General features: G+C 34.1%; 1 protein-coding gene across 9 annotated transcripts in view; it reads left to right on the top strand.

Moving 5' to 3' along the window:
• Positions 1 to 15,700, top strand: part of LOC122568367 — a 64,838-nt gene that overhangs the window by 37,231 nt on the left and 11,907 nt on the right. For 7 of the 9 annotated variants that reach the window (XM_043728037.1, XM_043728035.1, XM_043728031.1 and 4 more), the window contains 5 exons: positions 5,161 to 5,377; positions 10,293 to 10,454; positions 10,863 to 11,060; positions 11,754 to 11,863; positions 14,491 to 14,834. In XM_043728037.1, the coding sequence (XP_043583972.1) occupies positions 5,161 to 5,377; positions 10,293 to 10,454; positions 10,863 to 11,060; positions 11,754 to 11,863; positions 14,491 to 14,834 (1,031 nt within the window). The remainder of the gene's footprint in view (positions 1 to 5,160; positions 5,378 to 10,292; positions 10,455 to 10,862; positions 11,061 to 11,753; positions 11,864 to 14,490; positions 14,835 to 15,700) is intronic. The other 2 variants (XM_043728038.1, XM_043728039.1) reach the window with 1 other exon arrangement.

Here is a 15,700-nt window from a genome sequence, read left to right as displayed (position 1 = left end):
CAGTAAATTAGCTTACTTCTGATGAATTTTGTTCCATGGATAAGCTATACGTGACTTCCATATGCATCGACTCTCCTTTGCCTCGTTGGATTCGAACGTTACTTATAAGAAATTAATATAAACTTCTCATAAAATTTAATTGCATCATATGTCGTGTTGCACGTCTGTAGATTTTTAGATCGGAAGTCAACACGATTCTAAATATTTATCAACAAGAAGAGAAAAGAGAAAGAAAGAGAAAACATAACGAAAGAGTCTATCCGTGTTAACGAAAGATTAAAAGTGTTCCATTCTGTCGTCTGTCTGGGCGGTGCCGCGAAAATCGATTCCGGCTGGCGCTCGATTCAGGAAACGCGACCATTGTCCTGTCCCGTGCGCGATTTCGGCTTGAATTACGTGCTGCTTCAATTTCATTGAACGCCGATCGCGTTGGTAAATCGGATAATCAACGGCCGACGAAACAGGTAACGTGACGAGCGATCGACAACACGATAGCACTAGTAATAGGAGTAACTTTATCTCTCTTCACGGCATTTTGTTTCGAACTTGTCCACGGTCCACTCGGGATGACCTGTAAACCGATGACAAACTCGAAAGGTACAATGTGATCTCTTATATTACGCACTATGCCACTTGGTTTTCGCTACAAGGTTCAAATTCACGTCATTCGCAATTATGTCCGCTGTTTAGAGCTTATTGCGTGGCTCGAGAATAAACTACGCAGCCTAGTAGAGGTATGGGTATTGTGGTAGGGCGGTTGTTGAAGTGATCGACAGGCTATGAGCTAGTAATTATTTAATTTTTACTAATTTAATAGTTATTAAAATTTGTAACTTTTACCATGTTTATTAGATGACATATGTATTTGTGGTTCTCTGGATTTCGATCGTGCTTTTAATAGTTACCTTTGTTCCAATGTTTCAAGAACTTTCCAATTTAAAGCTTGTCCTGAAGAAGTGAATACATATTCCAGTTTTACGTCTGTCCTGAAGAGGTGAATATTCCAGTTTCAGGTCTGCCACGAACAAGCGAAGTACAGTAGAGCCTCCCTTATCCGAACTAATAGGGAGACAAAACGAACAAAACAAAATGGAATTGTCAGATAATAGAACAATCACTTTTCTGTTACAAAATTTCATTTATTCAAATACCGATTAAGATTGATAGTTTCTTGAAATATTTATTCCCATATTCTCCTAGCTGCTAAATCACATAATTCTTTCAACATGAGTAACTGCGTAGAGTCAGAATCTTTCTGTACTTCGAACCATCGAAGCCTTTTTCTGAATACTTTGCTAATGCTTCGACATGAGGAGACACTCCATTAACACTTTCGTTTGCTCTTTCCATTTGTGTAAAATCGACGTTATTAGTAGCCTCTATTGCAATGAAAACATCATTCGTTATATCGGTATATAAGGTTTTTCTAATGTTACCAGTAATTGACACATCTACATGCTTTAGATAATTTTCAATATCATATTTCTTAATGTTTGTGATTATCGCTTTTCCAACATCGTGTACTTTCGCTAATTCTGTCGTATTTACACCACTTTCGAGCTTCTTAATTATGTCATATTTTCTTTCGATAGTTAGAACGTTATTAATTTCATACTAAATTCTTATAATCAGAATCCACTCGATAGAATAAAAAAAGAGTACATTGTATATGAATACCAATAAAAAATGTGTACATTCGAAACAGAAGAAGCATCCGTTATTGGGAAATATTATGTTCGGATATTAAAGTGTTCGAATAAGAGAACGTTCGGATGTTAAAGTATAAAGTAAAGGATAAAAGGCGTCCGGATTGATTTTTATGAAAATTTAGAATAATAAACGATAGAAAAGGAAACATAAGCTAATTATCTCGTTGTTTTGAATGTAAAACATCGACGGGTTGACAAGGATCTTTCATACGAATTACCTTTTAACGGTATAGTGGACACGATCTTAATTATTTTAAATAAAACGCACGGTATTACAGGCAATAATTAATAAAATTCAGCGACCGAATAAATATGTTGAATTGATTTTGCTATATTTATTACTTTTTCATTATGACAAGTTCTGTGCAAAATTCCCAGAATATTTGTTTCTAAAGAAATAATCGAATACCTGGAAAAGTTTATAATGACGTTGTTGCGGCAATAATCAAGCAATTACGATGAATTACACTGAAAATAATGCTTGTGTTTAATGCAGAGGCAAAAATTATTAGGAATTCAAACGAATCGCTTAAATTTCATTTCTTGTCATATCTCTACGATTTTAATATCACGATATACACATAGAATAAAATAGTTATGTATTTCATTTTCCCCATCATTTTATTCCTGTACTTTAAATTTTCTCTCGCCAATAATAAATTGATAAATTATCATTAGCGTTATTCGATATTAATCTTAAATGTTTTTAAATGTCACTTTTCTCGGGTAACTTTAATGAACCACTGTTAACTATAGTTAGAAGATCAATGTCGTCGTAATCTCATTGTATTCAGGAATCAAACGCCAGTCATTGCCTTCCTGTCTACAAACTGACGTTAAACACGTTCACGTTATATACGACTGCATCCGTTGACAGTAAACACAGAAAGGATCAATATCTGTTGCACGATGCACGAGTACCTTTGAAAGGAACACGAGACTTCATCGATATCGCAATGACAGTGACGCTTCATCGTCGTTAAAGCTGAAGAGCGAGAATCTCTTTGAGATACAAGACAAAGTGAAAGGAAAATAGAGAGGAAATTACTAGAACGATGTGGCGCTTCTTGAAGATCGCAAATTTATATTTTTATCTATACATATTTTTCCACGAATATTTAATACAGAATCTCTGCCTTTTTCTTTCTTACAGATAATTTAGTTTCATTTCTATTCTAAAATTATTAGGTCGTCTGAAAAGTTTCTTTCATTTTGTAAGGAAATAATGGATGCACAACATTTTCCGTTTTATATTATTTTACTAAATTACGTATGATCCATTTTGCTCTATCAAACTAAAGATTATAATGTTCGACAGATTAGGTTTCATATTTGTATAAAGATGCGTTGTTGTAAAAGATGTGTTTGTAAAAGAAGGACACTTTCCGGACAACCTAATATTAATACAGCTTTGAACATTCTAGGATCGTACATTTATCAACTAAATGCACGAAATATGTGTAATGATTAGTATGAACTATGGTATAAACTATAAAATTTTCCATAGCGTAATAAAATGTGAAAAGGACAAAAATCCTTATTTTAAAAGAGATTTGGTAATTTATATATTTCTGGTAATTCTAGGATAGCCAATTTTAGATTTACCCTTTCGCAAGCAACATTTAATTTTAGAGAACATGAAAAAATTATTAGCTACCAAACTGCTAATTTTATGTCTCGTGCCAGAAGTTAATTCATAAAGAACGCCACATGTACTATCATTTAGAATGTTATTATTTTATGTTAACTGTGTAGCTATGGTGAAAGATGCAAGATAACTAATAACTTTTTAGAGTAGAAAGCATTGTTGTTGTAAACAGAAACTATCTTCTTCGTATGTAGGCGCGGAACTATGTAGTTTAATTAGCTTAATTAGTGTTGGTACGTACAATAGAATAAGAAGCTCATCTTAGATTAAATAATCTGCTCGAGCTGTAACTTTGTGTAAAGAAGTATCGTATAAGATATGCAAGAGCAAGTAGCGCAAAGGTAAAATTTATCCAAAATCAACAGTACATCTTATGTATGGTATCAAGCCATTGAGATAAGCTTCATAAAAGAACATGTTTACTTAGAAGGTTTACATATCTCTTAGGAAGCAAACTACGCTAACTGAACCGAAACACTCCATGGTTAGACAATCTGTTTCGCCATTATTCAAAATCATTGTATATGTTCTCGCCACCACTTATCGGGAAACAAATAAATGAGCGAATAAAAGAAAAATATTTGTAATATGTAGAAAGAAGAATATATGATTTCTGACCCCGAACATGACTAATGCAGGAATAGATCGCTGTATGGACTCATACATGAAATAATAAATCGTGAACGTGTCACACTATTACAAAGCATTGTCAATAATAAAAAAATTGATAGAAAAATGTATGCATAGACAAATTTGTTGTCAGACCAGTGCAATCAACCTTCCCCTGGAATCAAAACCATAAGACCCAAATTGTGGTTGAATAATCCAGTATTCTCTCTTTCTATTCTTTCTACTACTCTCTTTTATGGTACGTTAAACCTGGACACGTTAACATTTAACGCTGTTTTTTCACGACGACATCCAGTTCCATCGATCATGTCGGCTGTTATCTCCCGCGATAAGACTACAATAGCACACACATAGGAGGTTTTCTTTTTCAAAAAAAAAAAAAAAAACGCTCATTGTCTACAACTTCTTTTTACAAAAATTACGCCACAACATTGATAATACTATAAACGTAACAGCTGAACCGTAATGAGGCTGGGGCTAATCTAATTGCTCTGGGGTGAGCTCTCGTAGATACATGCTTAATTACTTAGATTGGATAACAATACTTATCGTTATACTTACACACTAACTAGCGCTAAATTCACTCTTGCATAAATTGTACCCTGTGTGCAGCGTTCCTTATTCGAATACAATTAACGGTTTACTGCTATGGCTCTCCAATTTTTATAGTCTAGTCTCACTCTTGTTTTACAAATCACAAAGACTATTGTAATATTAAAAAACAAAAGAAAAGAAAACAACTTTGTGACAAAAGCGAAATCTACATTCACGCGTATTAGGAAAGATTCTTTCGTGAAAAGCCGCATGTTACTGTAACGAAATAACTACATATATCTACTTATCGTCTCTTCTTGACAGATTGTAAATACAAAATTGGAGTTAATAAAGCAAAAATTAAGGAAAGAGAATTTTTTTAGCAACAGCAGGATACTATTAAGCCAAAAGTGGACCGAAAACCGCAGTGCAATAATACATCTCTCTATCGCTCTCTATCGCTCTTTCTACCCTTTCTGGCTGTTTGCATCCGTACAGAAGGGCGTACGACGAAATCTGTGTGCAGACAAACGATGCAATCGCGATACCTGATCGTCGACGCGTTTTAACACGTCATTATCGTACGGCCATTGATACACACATATATACTTTTTATGTATCTTTCGATTGTTTTAACAGCGCTATCCGGTTGACCGGTCCATTCGTTACCATGGTCTACAGTATGATAACCGGTGACATGTTGACCTTCGGGATAATCTACATGGTGGTGCTGTTCGGATTTTGCCAGTCGTTCTACTTTTTGTATAAAGGCTTCCCGGGAGTGAAATCATCCCTCTACAGTTCCTATCACTCGACCTGGATGGCACTGTTTCAGATAACCCTCGGCGATTATAACGTAAGCCTCCCTCGTTCCCTATAAATCAGCGTTTTATTGTCGCGGTTATTTCTACTATTGTCGTATGTATTCACGTGCACACATGTTTGCAAGGATGCACGCCTGTTTTTTATCCCCGTTTTTTACTTCTGCCCTCTCATAACTATGAACACACCGCATTTTGAACGAGGTTTTGAACGAAATGCTCGTTGCGGACTAAGGCCACCACCCGCTTAACAACACAGCACGTAACACAGCAATGTTATTTATATATATTATATTTATATTATTCTCGTGTATCGTTCGTTTATGCCAGAACGAAGCAAAGATTTTATGAAATCAAATCAGGAAGTAGAAAGTTTGAAGAGGAGAATTATTAATTACTTAATCATTTGGCAGTGAACAAACTTCGTTCTTTTATAATTTAGCTGACGGTTTTTGGATTTTGAGAGGATCTGATAAAACATCGTTTATGTACGTTGCTTACTATACAAATTAGGATTGAGAGTGTTATAAGCGATAACGAGATTGTGTTTGTTAAATATTAAATTTTATTTCGTTCATTTTATTTTATTATCGCGGCATTGCGATATTCTTATAAATGATAAATTTATGAGGAAAATAGAAATGGACGGACTTTCTATATTTTTCATACGTAATGTATATGTTATACGTTATTATTATTTATTTATTTGTTTAGTGTCGCAGCAGCTTATTAGCTACTAGCAACCATACGCTATTACGTTATCAGTTACATTGTAAAGACATATTTGTTGAACTTACATTGGCTACTACTTCCTACTAACTAAATAGATTCGCAATCAATACGAGCAATAGCATAAGTATTTATACAGAGTTGAAAGGAATTAGAATACACATTGTACGTTATATTGATGTAATATGATCGTCACGGTTCTTAAATTGAATTGCTATTTAATAATCACTTTAACGACATTGACTACTAAAAACGAAATACACGTTGTTGTTTTTCCTCGTTTACATGTTCGATTTTATTGTATCCCAAATAATGATTCAATATCTTTCTTCTTATTCCATCAAACATTCTCTGTGCCTTAATAAACATAATTTTTAAATATTTCCTTTGCCGAAATAGTACTTTGGAAAAAATAACTGGAAGTTAAAATAACCAATGATTCCAGAATCGAAAAAGTCTTACATTCTTTTCCGTCATCATACGAATTATAGTTCGATCGAGATCATGTTTATTTCTTTATAATATTTCCTCCAATACGCGTAAAGGGAACTGACGTTTGAAAGGAGTGAAAGGAAATTTTGAAACGTTTGCAATCTTTCTTTTTTAAGATTGTGCGGATTATTACGTGCTCTATGTACATATGTACATAACTTCAGTCGCGGCGTTTTCAATAGGAAGAAAAAGTTGAATGTTGAGAAGGATCGGGCAATTTGGTAAATCGTGCCTGCATGTCAATGGAGAGTGTAACTCCCAGCGGCGTTTTCAGCACAGCTTTTTTCGTAGCGGTTACCGTGGAAGGGTTAAGAATTTAAACGTTGCTCGTAAATCAGTTTCAGCGATAGAATCTTCTGTTCTTCTTATTTTTTCAAAGTGATTCGTTTGATTTATTGCCTGAATCGTTCGTACGAGTTTAATAACGTCCAGTATAATTTATAGGAATACATTAAGTCGGTGTAAAAATATTATTGGTTGTTAGAAACGTTCAATTTACTGATTGATTTTTGATAATGACTCGACGCTTGGTTATTAAAGGCTTATAATAAGCGAAAGGCTAGCAAAACATAATAATCACTTAACTATTACGTTATCATTGTTTCGCGTTATTATTCTTTATAGTGTATTTATATTAGTGTATTATTGCCTCGTATTATTAATGTTGCCGTTTTTATATAAAATAATAATAAAATAAATGATTGGTTCTTGTTAATGATTTAATGCTTGATTATTAAGGAGTATAATAGGTGAAAGGCGACTAGGACATAATGGTTAGTTAATGATTACCTTACTGTTATTTCGTGTTGTTATTAATTCGTAATTATATTTATTTTAGTATATCATTGTTTCGTATTATCAGCAATGGTGCTTCTATATAAAATAATAATAAAATACTAATAATTCACGAGAATCTAGTAAAAAATATCTTACAAAGTTTTGCAAAGCTACAGTTAAGATTTACTTAAAATTTACCAATCACTAAAATCTAATTTTCTACGATATGAAAGAAAATTATATAGAATCATTGAAATTTCGTCGCTAATGAATATGAAAAATGGAGTATCTTCAATTCGGATTTCAAAGTTTCACTACTTTTTATTTAAGATAACAAGTAACTTAATTTCTTTCTTCGCGATCATCCTGTAAATGTGTTCCAATCCACTAAACTGCTGCAACAAAATGAATTATCAAAGAATTCTTGTTTCCATGTTATTCGTTGAAGACAAAAAGAGGATGAAGGGATTTGGAAAAAAGATAAATAAAATGAAAGAATAATTCTTTGATACCAGCGGTACAACAATACTATGAAAGAACTATTCTTCCGGCTTCAGGAAAATTCAATTTCCAAGTAACAGGGGTTCTCAGCATGAACGGCATCGTTTTGACTTGAATCGATGTATAGTGGTTCACGAAAGTATTCGAACGCTTATCACCGAATTTTTCTACGAGTATATTATTTGCATTATACGAAACTTGTGGAAATTTCGATAGCACTGCAATGAAACGCAACTATCTTGAAACTAGTGAAAGCACTGAAACCATTGGAACCGGTTTGAAAATGTATTTTACATTTAGTGAGTGATTAGTATATAGCATGAATAGTAGCTTTAAAGATACGATATAGTGAATAATTGATTGTTCAATTACTTTGGTGATGTTTGCGAAGTTACGCTTTCAATGAGTATCTTGTAACTGCCACGTACATTTCCAAATCTGTTTCATATTTTACCAATATAATCGCGATAGTTGTGTCTCGTTACAATGCCAATGAGATTTCAAAATGTTTTATATAACGCGCATGATATATTTATTAAAAAAAAGGCCAACGATAGCGGACATATCAAGTTGATAATAGATTAGGTATTTTTTAATTCAAAGCCTCGCAAATGTTTGGAAAATGCAATAAAAAAGTTAATCGAGAGATCGTAGGGGTTCGCTAAAAATGATGATAAAGTACACAATGATCAACGATAAATGTAAGTATTATTATTACAGGCCTAAAGTTAACGTCAAAAAGCGACACGACCTATATCACGGCCATAAAAAGTTTTCAGGAGCGCTCAAATACTTTTGTAAGCCACTGTACCATAAACAAGAATAGGAAAAAAAGTCGTCATTTCGCAGTTGAGAATATTCAACGCGGAAAACTCATTTTTAATGTAACATTCGCGCTACGCGCAATTCCCGGGCACGTGTAAAAGGGGAAAAAGAAGGGGCGAAGAGAAACACTCGCTCGTTCGGCAATCGATCGCGAGTTGCAAGCCGGCACGCGCGTCGGGAAAAATTGGCTCGCCTCGCGGCGTGGTTTCCTGCGTTTCAATTAATCGAATTTCACCGATGAAATATCAAGACAATTCGCAACGCGCGCTCACTGTATCCGTGGCTAATTGAATTACATTCAACGACCCGACCCCCGGACCTGCTAGAAAATAACGCGCCACGCCGCGTTTCCCCGAGATCTCGTATATCTTTCGCGTAATTAACAAATCGATTATGCTGTCGGGCGACGAAGGGGAGGGAATTTATTCCCTGTGAAACATTTGCTTAGAATCGTCGGTCTACGGGAAAAGATCTATCGGCAGATTATCGAATTTGAAAAAACGATGCCTGGATAAAAATTGGCAAACTTTCCGAGTGAAAAAAGAACTTTCCCGTGAAGATTCGAATTCAATGTACGTTTTGTAGAGGGAAGATTGGTATTTACGTATTTTAGGAAAATTTAATACGAATTTAAATCGGAATTTAATTTCTTACTTCAGCTTTTAAGCAAGAAATTTGAAAACATTTAAAGCCCGTAGTCACCGTCTACTCGTTTTATGTTGTTTATCGTAAAACGTTATTATATCCGCATCAACATTTTCATAGCTTTAACGTCTAGAGAGATATTGTCATACGAGTCTCAAACTGATCAATTCCACTTTTTAGAAATATACCAATTTCACATTATCCACGTACAAAACTAGTGTTCGACGTTTCAAACAAGAATCTCATTTTCGTAAACGTATTTGTCGTAAGAAGATTGCATAAATAATTGTCAATTCGAAGGAAAATTTTCAGAGATAAAGTTTGTAATAGTCATTCTTCTATGCATTTTAATTTACCGATTTAATCAGTATAGCTTCCGACCGACTCATATAGAGAAAGGTTATTTAAACATCTTGCTACGCAAACTCTTAACGAAATACAGTTAAACTTCGATCTTCGTTACAGCGATTACTTTATAATCCGTGAATAAAATTTCTCTAATGGTAAGTGTAAATTTACGGCAGAGCCGGCCTTTTTTTCACCTCATAGAACGCTACGATACGCATTAATTTTGAATTTCAATTACGAATTGTCTGTGCGAATAACGTTACATTTTTCGGTCTATTTCATCAGTTTCCCTATGTTGTATATTCTTTCTTTTTATTTTTTGCCTTAAAAAGACAAACGAATAAAAGTTTGCACTACGCCAGCACCAGCACCGCATAAATAGCTTTATAAAGCGTAGAATGTCCGCTAAAAATTGTTGCTCGGTTTTACGGTTCGTCTAGCGATTCGTCGAAACACGTCGAATTAAACACGGAAGCAGCAGAAGAATCGGCTGGATTCCCGCTGGTAAATCCATGGCCGTGCACTTTTGCTTGCGACACGATTATTTTTATCGATCCGCTGCCCGCGATTCCGGATCGCTCGAGCGTGTTGGAGACGATACTGATAACGAAGCGAAACGATTGTCCGTTTCAGTATACGGACCTCGGCTACACGACCTACCCTAATTTATCGAAGATGGTGTTCGCCATATTTATGGTCCTGGTGCCCATACTGCTGCTGAATATGCTGATTGCGATGATGGGCAACACTTACGCGCATGTGATCGAGCAGAGCGAGAAGGAATGGGTGAAGCAAGTAAATATTTGTACAACGACATAATTAATTGATTATGATTTCATGGATTAACGTGTCCTATTGTTTGCTATCCCTTGGGTTCTGTATATCATACGATCGCGTCGATCTGCAGGTCTACAGATAGAATTAAGTGTTATACACGTGTATTTGAATGTCGATGAAGTATGATTAAATATAGTTATGTAAATATTAAAAAAATTTATAAATATATATGATAAAATTGATATATCGATGAAATAGTCATATTATAATCATAGTATGATACACGTGTAACGAAGAATTTGGTAAAGGCTATCACTTTTAATATATATTCTGCTTATTTTTAATTTAAGAGTTAATTAAGAAATTGTGCTAAAATATCAGAAAATTTTAGAAGCAGCCCATTATAGAGCGTTTAACTGGTTGCAGTGGGCGAAAATCGTGGTTTCTCTGGAGCGTGCAGTCGCGCAGAAAGATGCGCAGAATTATTTGCAAGAATACAGTATTAAACTGGGACCTGGAGATGATCCGAACAACCCCGCCTCGGAACAGCGCGGAGTCCTGGTTATTAAAAGTAAATCGAAAACCAAGGCGAAGCAACGCAAAGGCGCGGTAGCTAATTGGAAGGTGACGTGTTTTCCTCTGTTGTTTCCTTTTTTCTGTTTTTTTTTTTTTTTTTTTTTTTTTAAATAGGTTTTAACGTCGCATCAACTGCACATATGTGATTATCAACGACGATAACGAGTACTGAAAATATTATGGGTGTTAGATTTTGTTACACATATAACATGGTGCTTTTTAAACGGGAAGAAACTCGCTGAGTTGAGATCCAGTTCAAACCTATGTTCAAACCTATGTTTCTCCTCGTTTTATAGCCATTAGCTTTGTGCTTTAACAAGTATTTTTAATGGATTTTGGTACAGTAACGAATCGATTTAAAAGGTCCGGATACGTTTCAAACTTTCCGAAATCTTCGTTTTAAGCAACTAGAATAACCGGAGCAGCGTTATGAATTCTTATCAGCTGCATTTCTTGCACGATCTTTTCTTTATCTCGATATTACAGTATTTCCAAGAAATTATAATAAACGTATTAATTTAATTTGCGTTCTCTTTCTCTCTTCTCTTAAAAACTAATTCCTTTTACACCTTATTATTTTTAATTTAACTTCGATATTACAGGATTTTTTAATGAAATTAAAGTAGAAGTATAAATGCAGTTCGCCTTATCTTCCTCTTTTCTCGTGGAATTTCTACACCGAATTTTTTTAATCTCGTTACTCTTAATTTAACTCCTTATGTTTAATGCTTCTGCTTACAGCGCGTAGGCAAAGTGACGATAAACGAATTGAAGAAACGTGGCATAACAGGAGAGGCGTTGCGACGAGTCATGTGGGGCCGAGCATCTTTCTCCACTCCTGTCAGAACAAGGTAATATCAAGTTGCGTTCATTACAGGAAAGGAAGTGATAAATGTAACATCGAGATCGTTAATTGATTCGTTACGGGGGCCCACGTGGCGTCTGAAACCATGTAGATTGTCTCCGCTTAATGGAACGCGATACAATTGACCTTGCATTTGTGAGAGTCAATATGCAAGGCATCAAGGTTACGAAATCCGATATTAACGTCAGTAAATGCGATGCATTCGATATTGATAACATGAGGGGCATGACACGTGATTCGACAAACTATTATCTCTAAGGACACGATATTGGTCGACCGTAATGCTTGACAGTGTCATCATTCTGAGTACTTCTGTCATGGTATCACACGCTGAAAGCACTGGAATTTCTATCAATTTGTGCTAACGAATTTAGTATAGTATCATACGAGATAATAGTTGGAGTTCAAGGCCTAAGAGACTAAATTCTGAGGATTTTAGGTGATCAGCTATACAAGGCGATCCACTTAACTTTACCTAGAATATTTTGCTTGTTTTTGATAATATCAAGAAATATTTCAGATACAAGTCGAATAGTTTCGAGGAGAGCATCATTTGGCATGATTAGTTTTTTCAGTGGATGAACGCGTAAAAGATATATGAGGGTTAGCGTTGCTTCTTTAAGTGAAATCATATAATTTAATAAATTAATCGATCCATAGCGATATTCTTGATAAAAAAGTGTTAACGTATTTCTATAACCTGTAGTCGAAAGTTTTTACCTCTGCTTCTCATACGTTAAATTTGACAAATTATAGTTAAAATATCTACTAAACTAAAAGTATATATGAATAGGTAATAAACAGATTAATACGTTTTTGTAGAGACACACTAAGGGAGTAATACATGCTAATATATTAAAATATATATGATTCCGATTTAGAAAACATCGATGATATTCCTGTACGCGTTCACATATGAAAAATGCTAATTGTGTGAAATTACGTTGCTCTCTAAACCATTCGAGTTGTACCTGGAACATATTTTAATATTATCAAAAACAATATTTCAAGTAATACAGTTAGTTGAAGAATCTTATACACATGACTTGTTTCGAAAACATTGAGTAGACTACGTATATTTATTATGCTGCTTCATAATTCTATAAAGATAATTAAAAAGGAATGGAATCTAGATAGAAAATTGTTTGTTCTATTACTTTGGATATTTCATATGTATTTCCTTATTACTCGTACTCTGCATTTTTGCATCTTTAAATTTAACATAAATTCATTTTGAAAAATTTTAAAAATGTTTAAATTCGCACAGAATTCCGTGGTCTAATAATAATGGTACGGTATTGTATATGTTGGTTGGTTAATAAATATTAATATGCCCATATTGCATAAGTATGGGATATTTTTTCGATATCAGACAACTGATATTAAGAACATCTGCATCGGACTTGAATTTTAATGGCACCTCATTGCGATTGATTTTAATAAATGTCAAAGAATAGAAATTAGCTTGGGAGTAGCAGAGCTTTCCACCAAACCTTACGTATCAAGATATTTTATTTAGGTCGGCATTTGTACTCGATGCTCAAACTTCTAAAACGACGAGACTCGTAAATGATCAGACGGAACGACTTCAGATGATTTTAATGCTCGAAAGGCATTAAAGACGTTAAAGCTTGAACGTTCGAAACTTTACGCGTATATTTTACACAGTAAATATTACGAGTTGTAACATTAAAATAAGGTGGATATTAAAATTCTTTTTTACAATAAATATTAACGAATTTCGTAAAATATTTACATATACAGAATTCATGCATATTCTATTCAATTTCAATTTTTCATCGTTATTTCTAACTTAAATATTCGGCGAAATTTGAAACGCAGTTCATGAATTTCCAAAATATCGTATTCGGTCTCGTTCGAATTTCGAACTTTTATAGAGTGAATCGCATTAATATCATCGGCTATCATAGTGTTCGAGAGATTGTTGAACATGTTTGTTTACGATAGAGTCAACGAACCGATTGCCCTATACCGCGTTAAAAAACATTCATTAGTTTATTTACTAAATTCGTATGAACTTTCTGCGTAGCAAACGACAAATTAAATAATGTAATCAAATTTTTTACGTATGAAAAATGTTCAGACACATATAACATGTTCTGTGCTACTTATGTGCTTTAGTAAATCGCTAGAGCAAGTTTTATTGACGTCGTAGAAATAACGCTCGATGTATCAGCGTCGTTGTTGACTTCACTGATATCAAGCATCGTTGATGCAAATGAGATGCGAAGAAAAAAGAAAAGCAAGGAAAAACGAGTCTCGAAATAGGCAAATTATTAAACTAACTGTAAATTATATTTAAATTATTAGGTTGTCCGAAAAGTGTCTTTCTTTCGCAAACGTGTTTTTTACAACAGTGAACCTTCATACAAACGTGAAACCAAGTGTGTGAATTGTCGCGGTGTTTATCTTAACAGAACAAAATGGATCGTACGTAATTTGACAAAATAATATAAAACAAAAAACGTTGTGCGTTTATTATTTCCTCATAAAACGAAAGAAATTTTTCAGACAATCTAATAAATTATAAAGTCCCCAGTAGCAGATGTTATTTGAATAATATTGAAGGAGAAATAATCAATTTCTGCGCAGTCCAAACACTGTCGAGCCTCAAGTTTCAGCGGTTACGGCCGGTTTTGGAGACGCATTGACCGCGGCACTGGATGTGATGGCGTTCGCCCACGATCTCGACTTGTCTACTGCTACGGAAGGAATTCCGACCAACATCGACGCGAAGCAGTCGAAATCGAAGACCGCCTGCAAGGATCAAGCGAAATCGGCGACGAATAATCAGGAAAAAGTGTCGACGAACGTTCAGCAACAACGGAAACTAACCACGGAAAATCTGGATAATCTGGCGAGCAGTCGTAATGATATTGACAAAACATCTAGCGAATTTGTGGCCGTTCGCGAGATGAATTCGAAGAACGCGAGTCGTAAGTAAAGTTATTGTATTAATTAAAAAGGAATTTTATGAAAAACTATGAAGAACAGTGGATTACAACAACGAATTTTAAATAATGTTTAATACTGTACGCTAGGTGTTTCATGTACTTAACATTTTAATATAAAGTGATAACATAGAATAATAATAATGATGTGCGAATGTTTTGATATTTCTATTTTAATTTTTATATTTTTAATATTTTAACATAGAATAATAATAATAAGAATAATATAAGAATATTTTACGACTTTAGAAAAACGATGAAATTTTAAATAGCATTGTTAACCTCTCACGAGGTAAAAGCTTGTTTGAATCTCTTGAGTATCCGTTAAAATACAACTCCTTCACATTCACGAACAGGAAATATCGCTAAATACAACGATACAATGTTTTAATAAAAATTTTACCAACTTTTTATCTTACGATATATACAACTGAATATTGTTTTGTGTAAAAATGGAGTTAAAATTCAATATCGTTAATCCTATAGCATCCACGGGCGAGATGTTTTGTGAACCGATTTTTACAGACATCGCGCAAGATATTTCGTTTATAAATGAAAAAGGTTTTTTTTTAAAAAAAAGGTATAGAGATATTGAAAGTTGCAAACGATACGATAAAAAAAGAACATTGTTCACAATGGGCATAATATAGCGATTTCTATCTCTGCAATTTGTTGAACCAATCCTAATCTGTAATTCAATGAAAATGAAAATATTTCCTTTTCTTTTAAAAATGTGCGACAATAAAGTTGTTTATTTTGATTTTTCTTTCAAACGATGCACTCCGTCAATTATAAACAATTTCATTTCTTTATAGTTTAAAAAGGAATGCAGAACGAATTATTCTTCTTTC

The sequence above is a fragment of the Bombus pyrosoma genome, linkage group LG6 (assembly GCF_014825855.1).
Source record: "Bombus pyrosoma isolate SC7728 linkage group LG6, ASM1482585v1, whole genome shotgun sequence".
NCBI lineage: Eukaryota > Metazoa > Arthropoda > Insecta > Hymenoptera > Apidae > Bombus > Bombus pyrosoma.
Note: the sequence above shows the minus strand (reverse complement) of the source record. Positions and strands in the feature narration are given on the sequence as shown.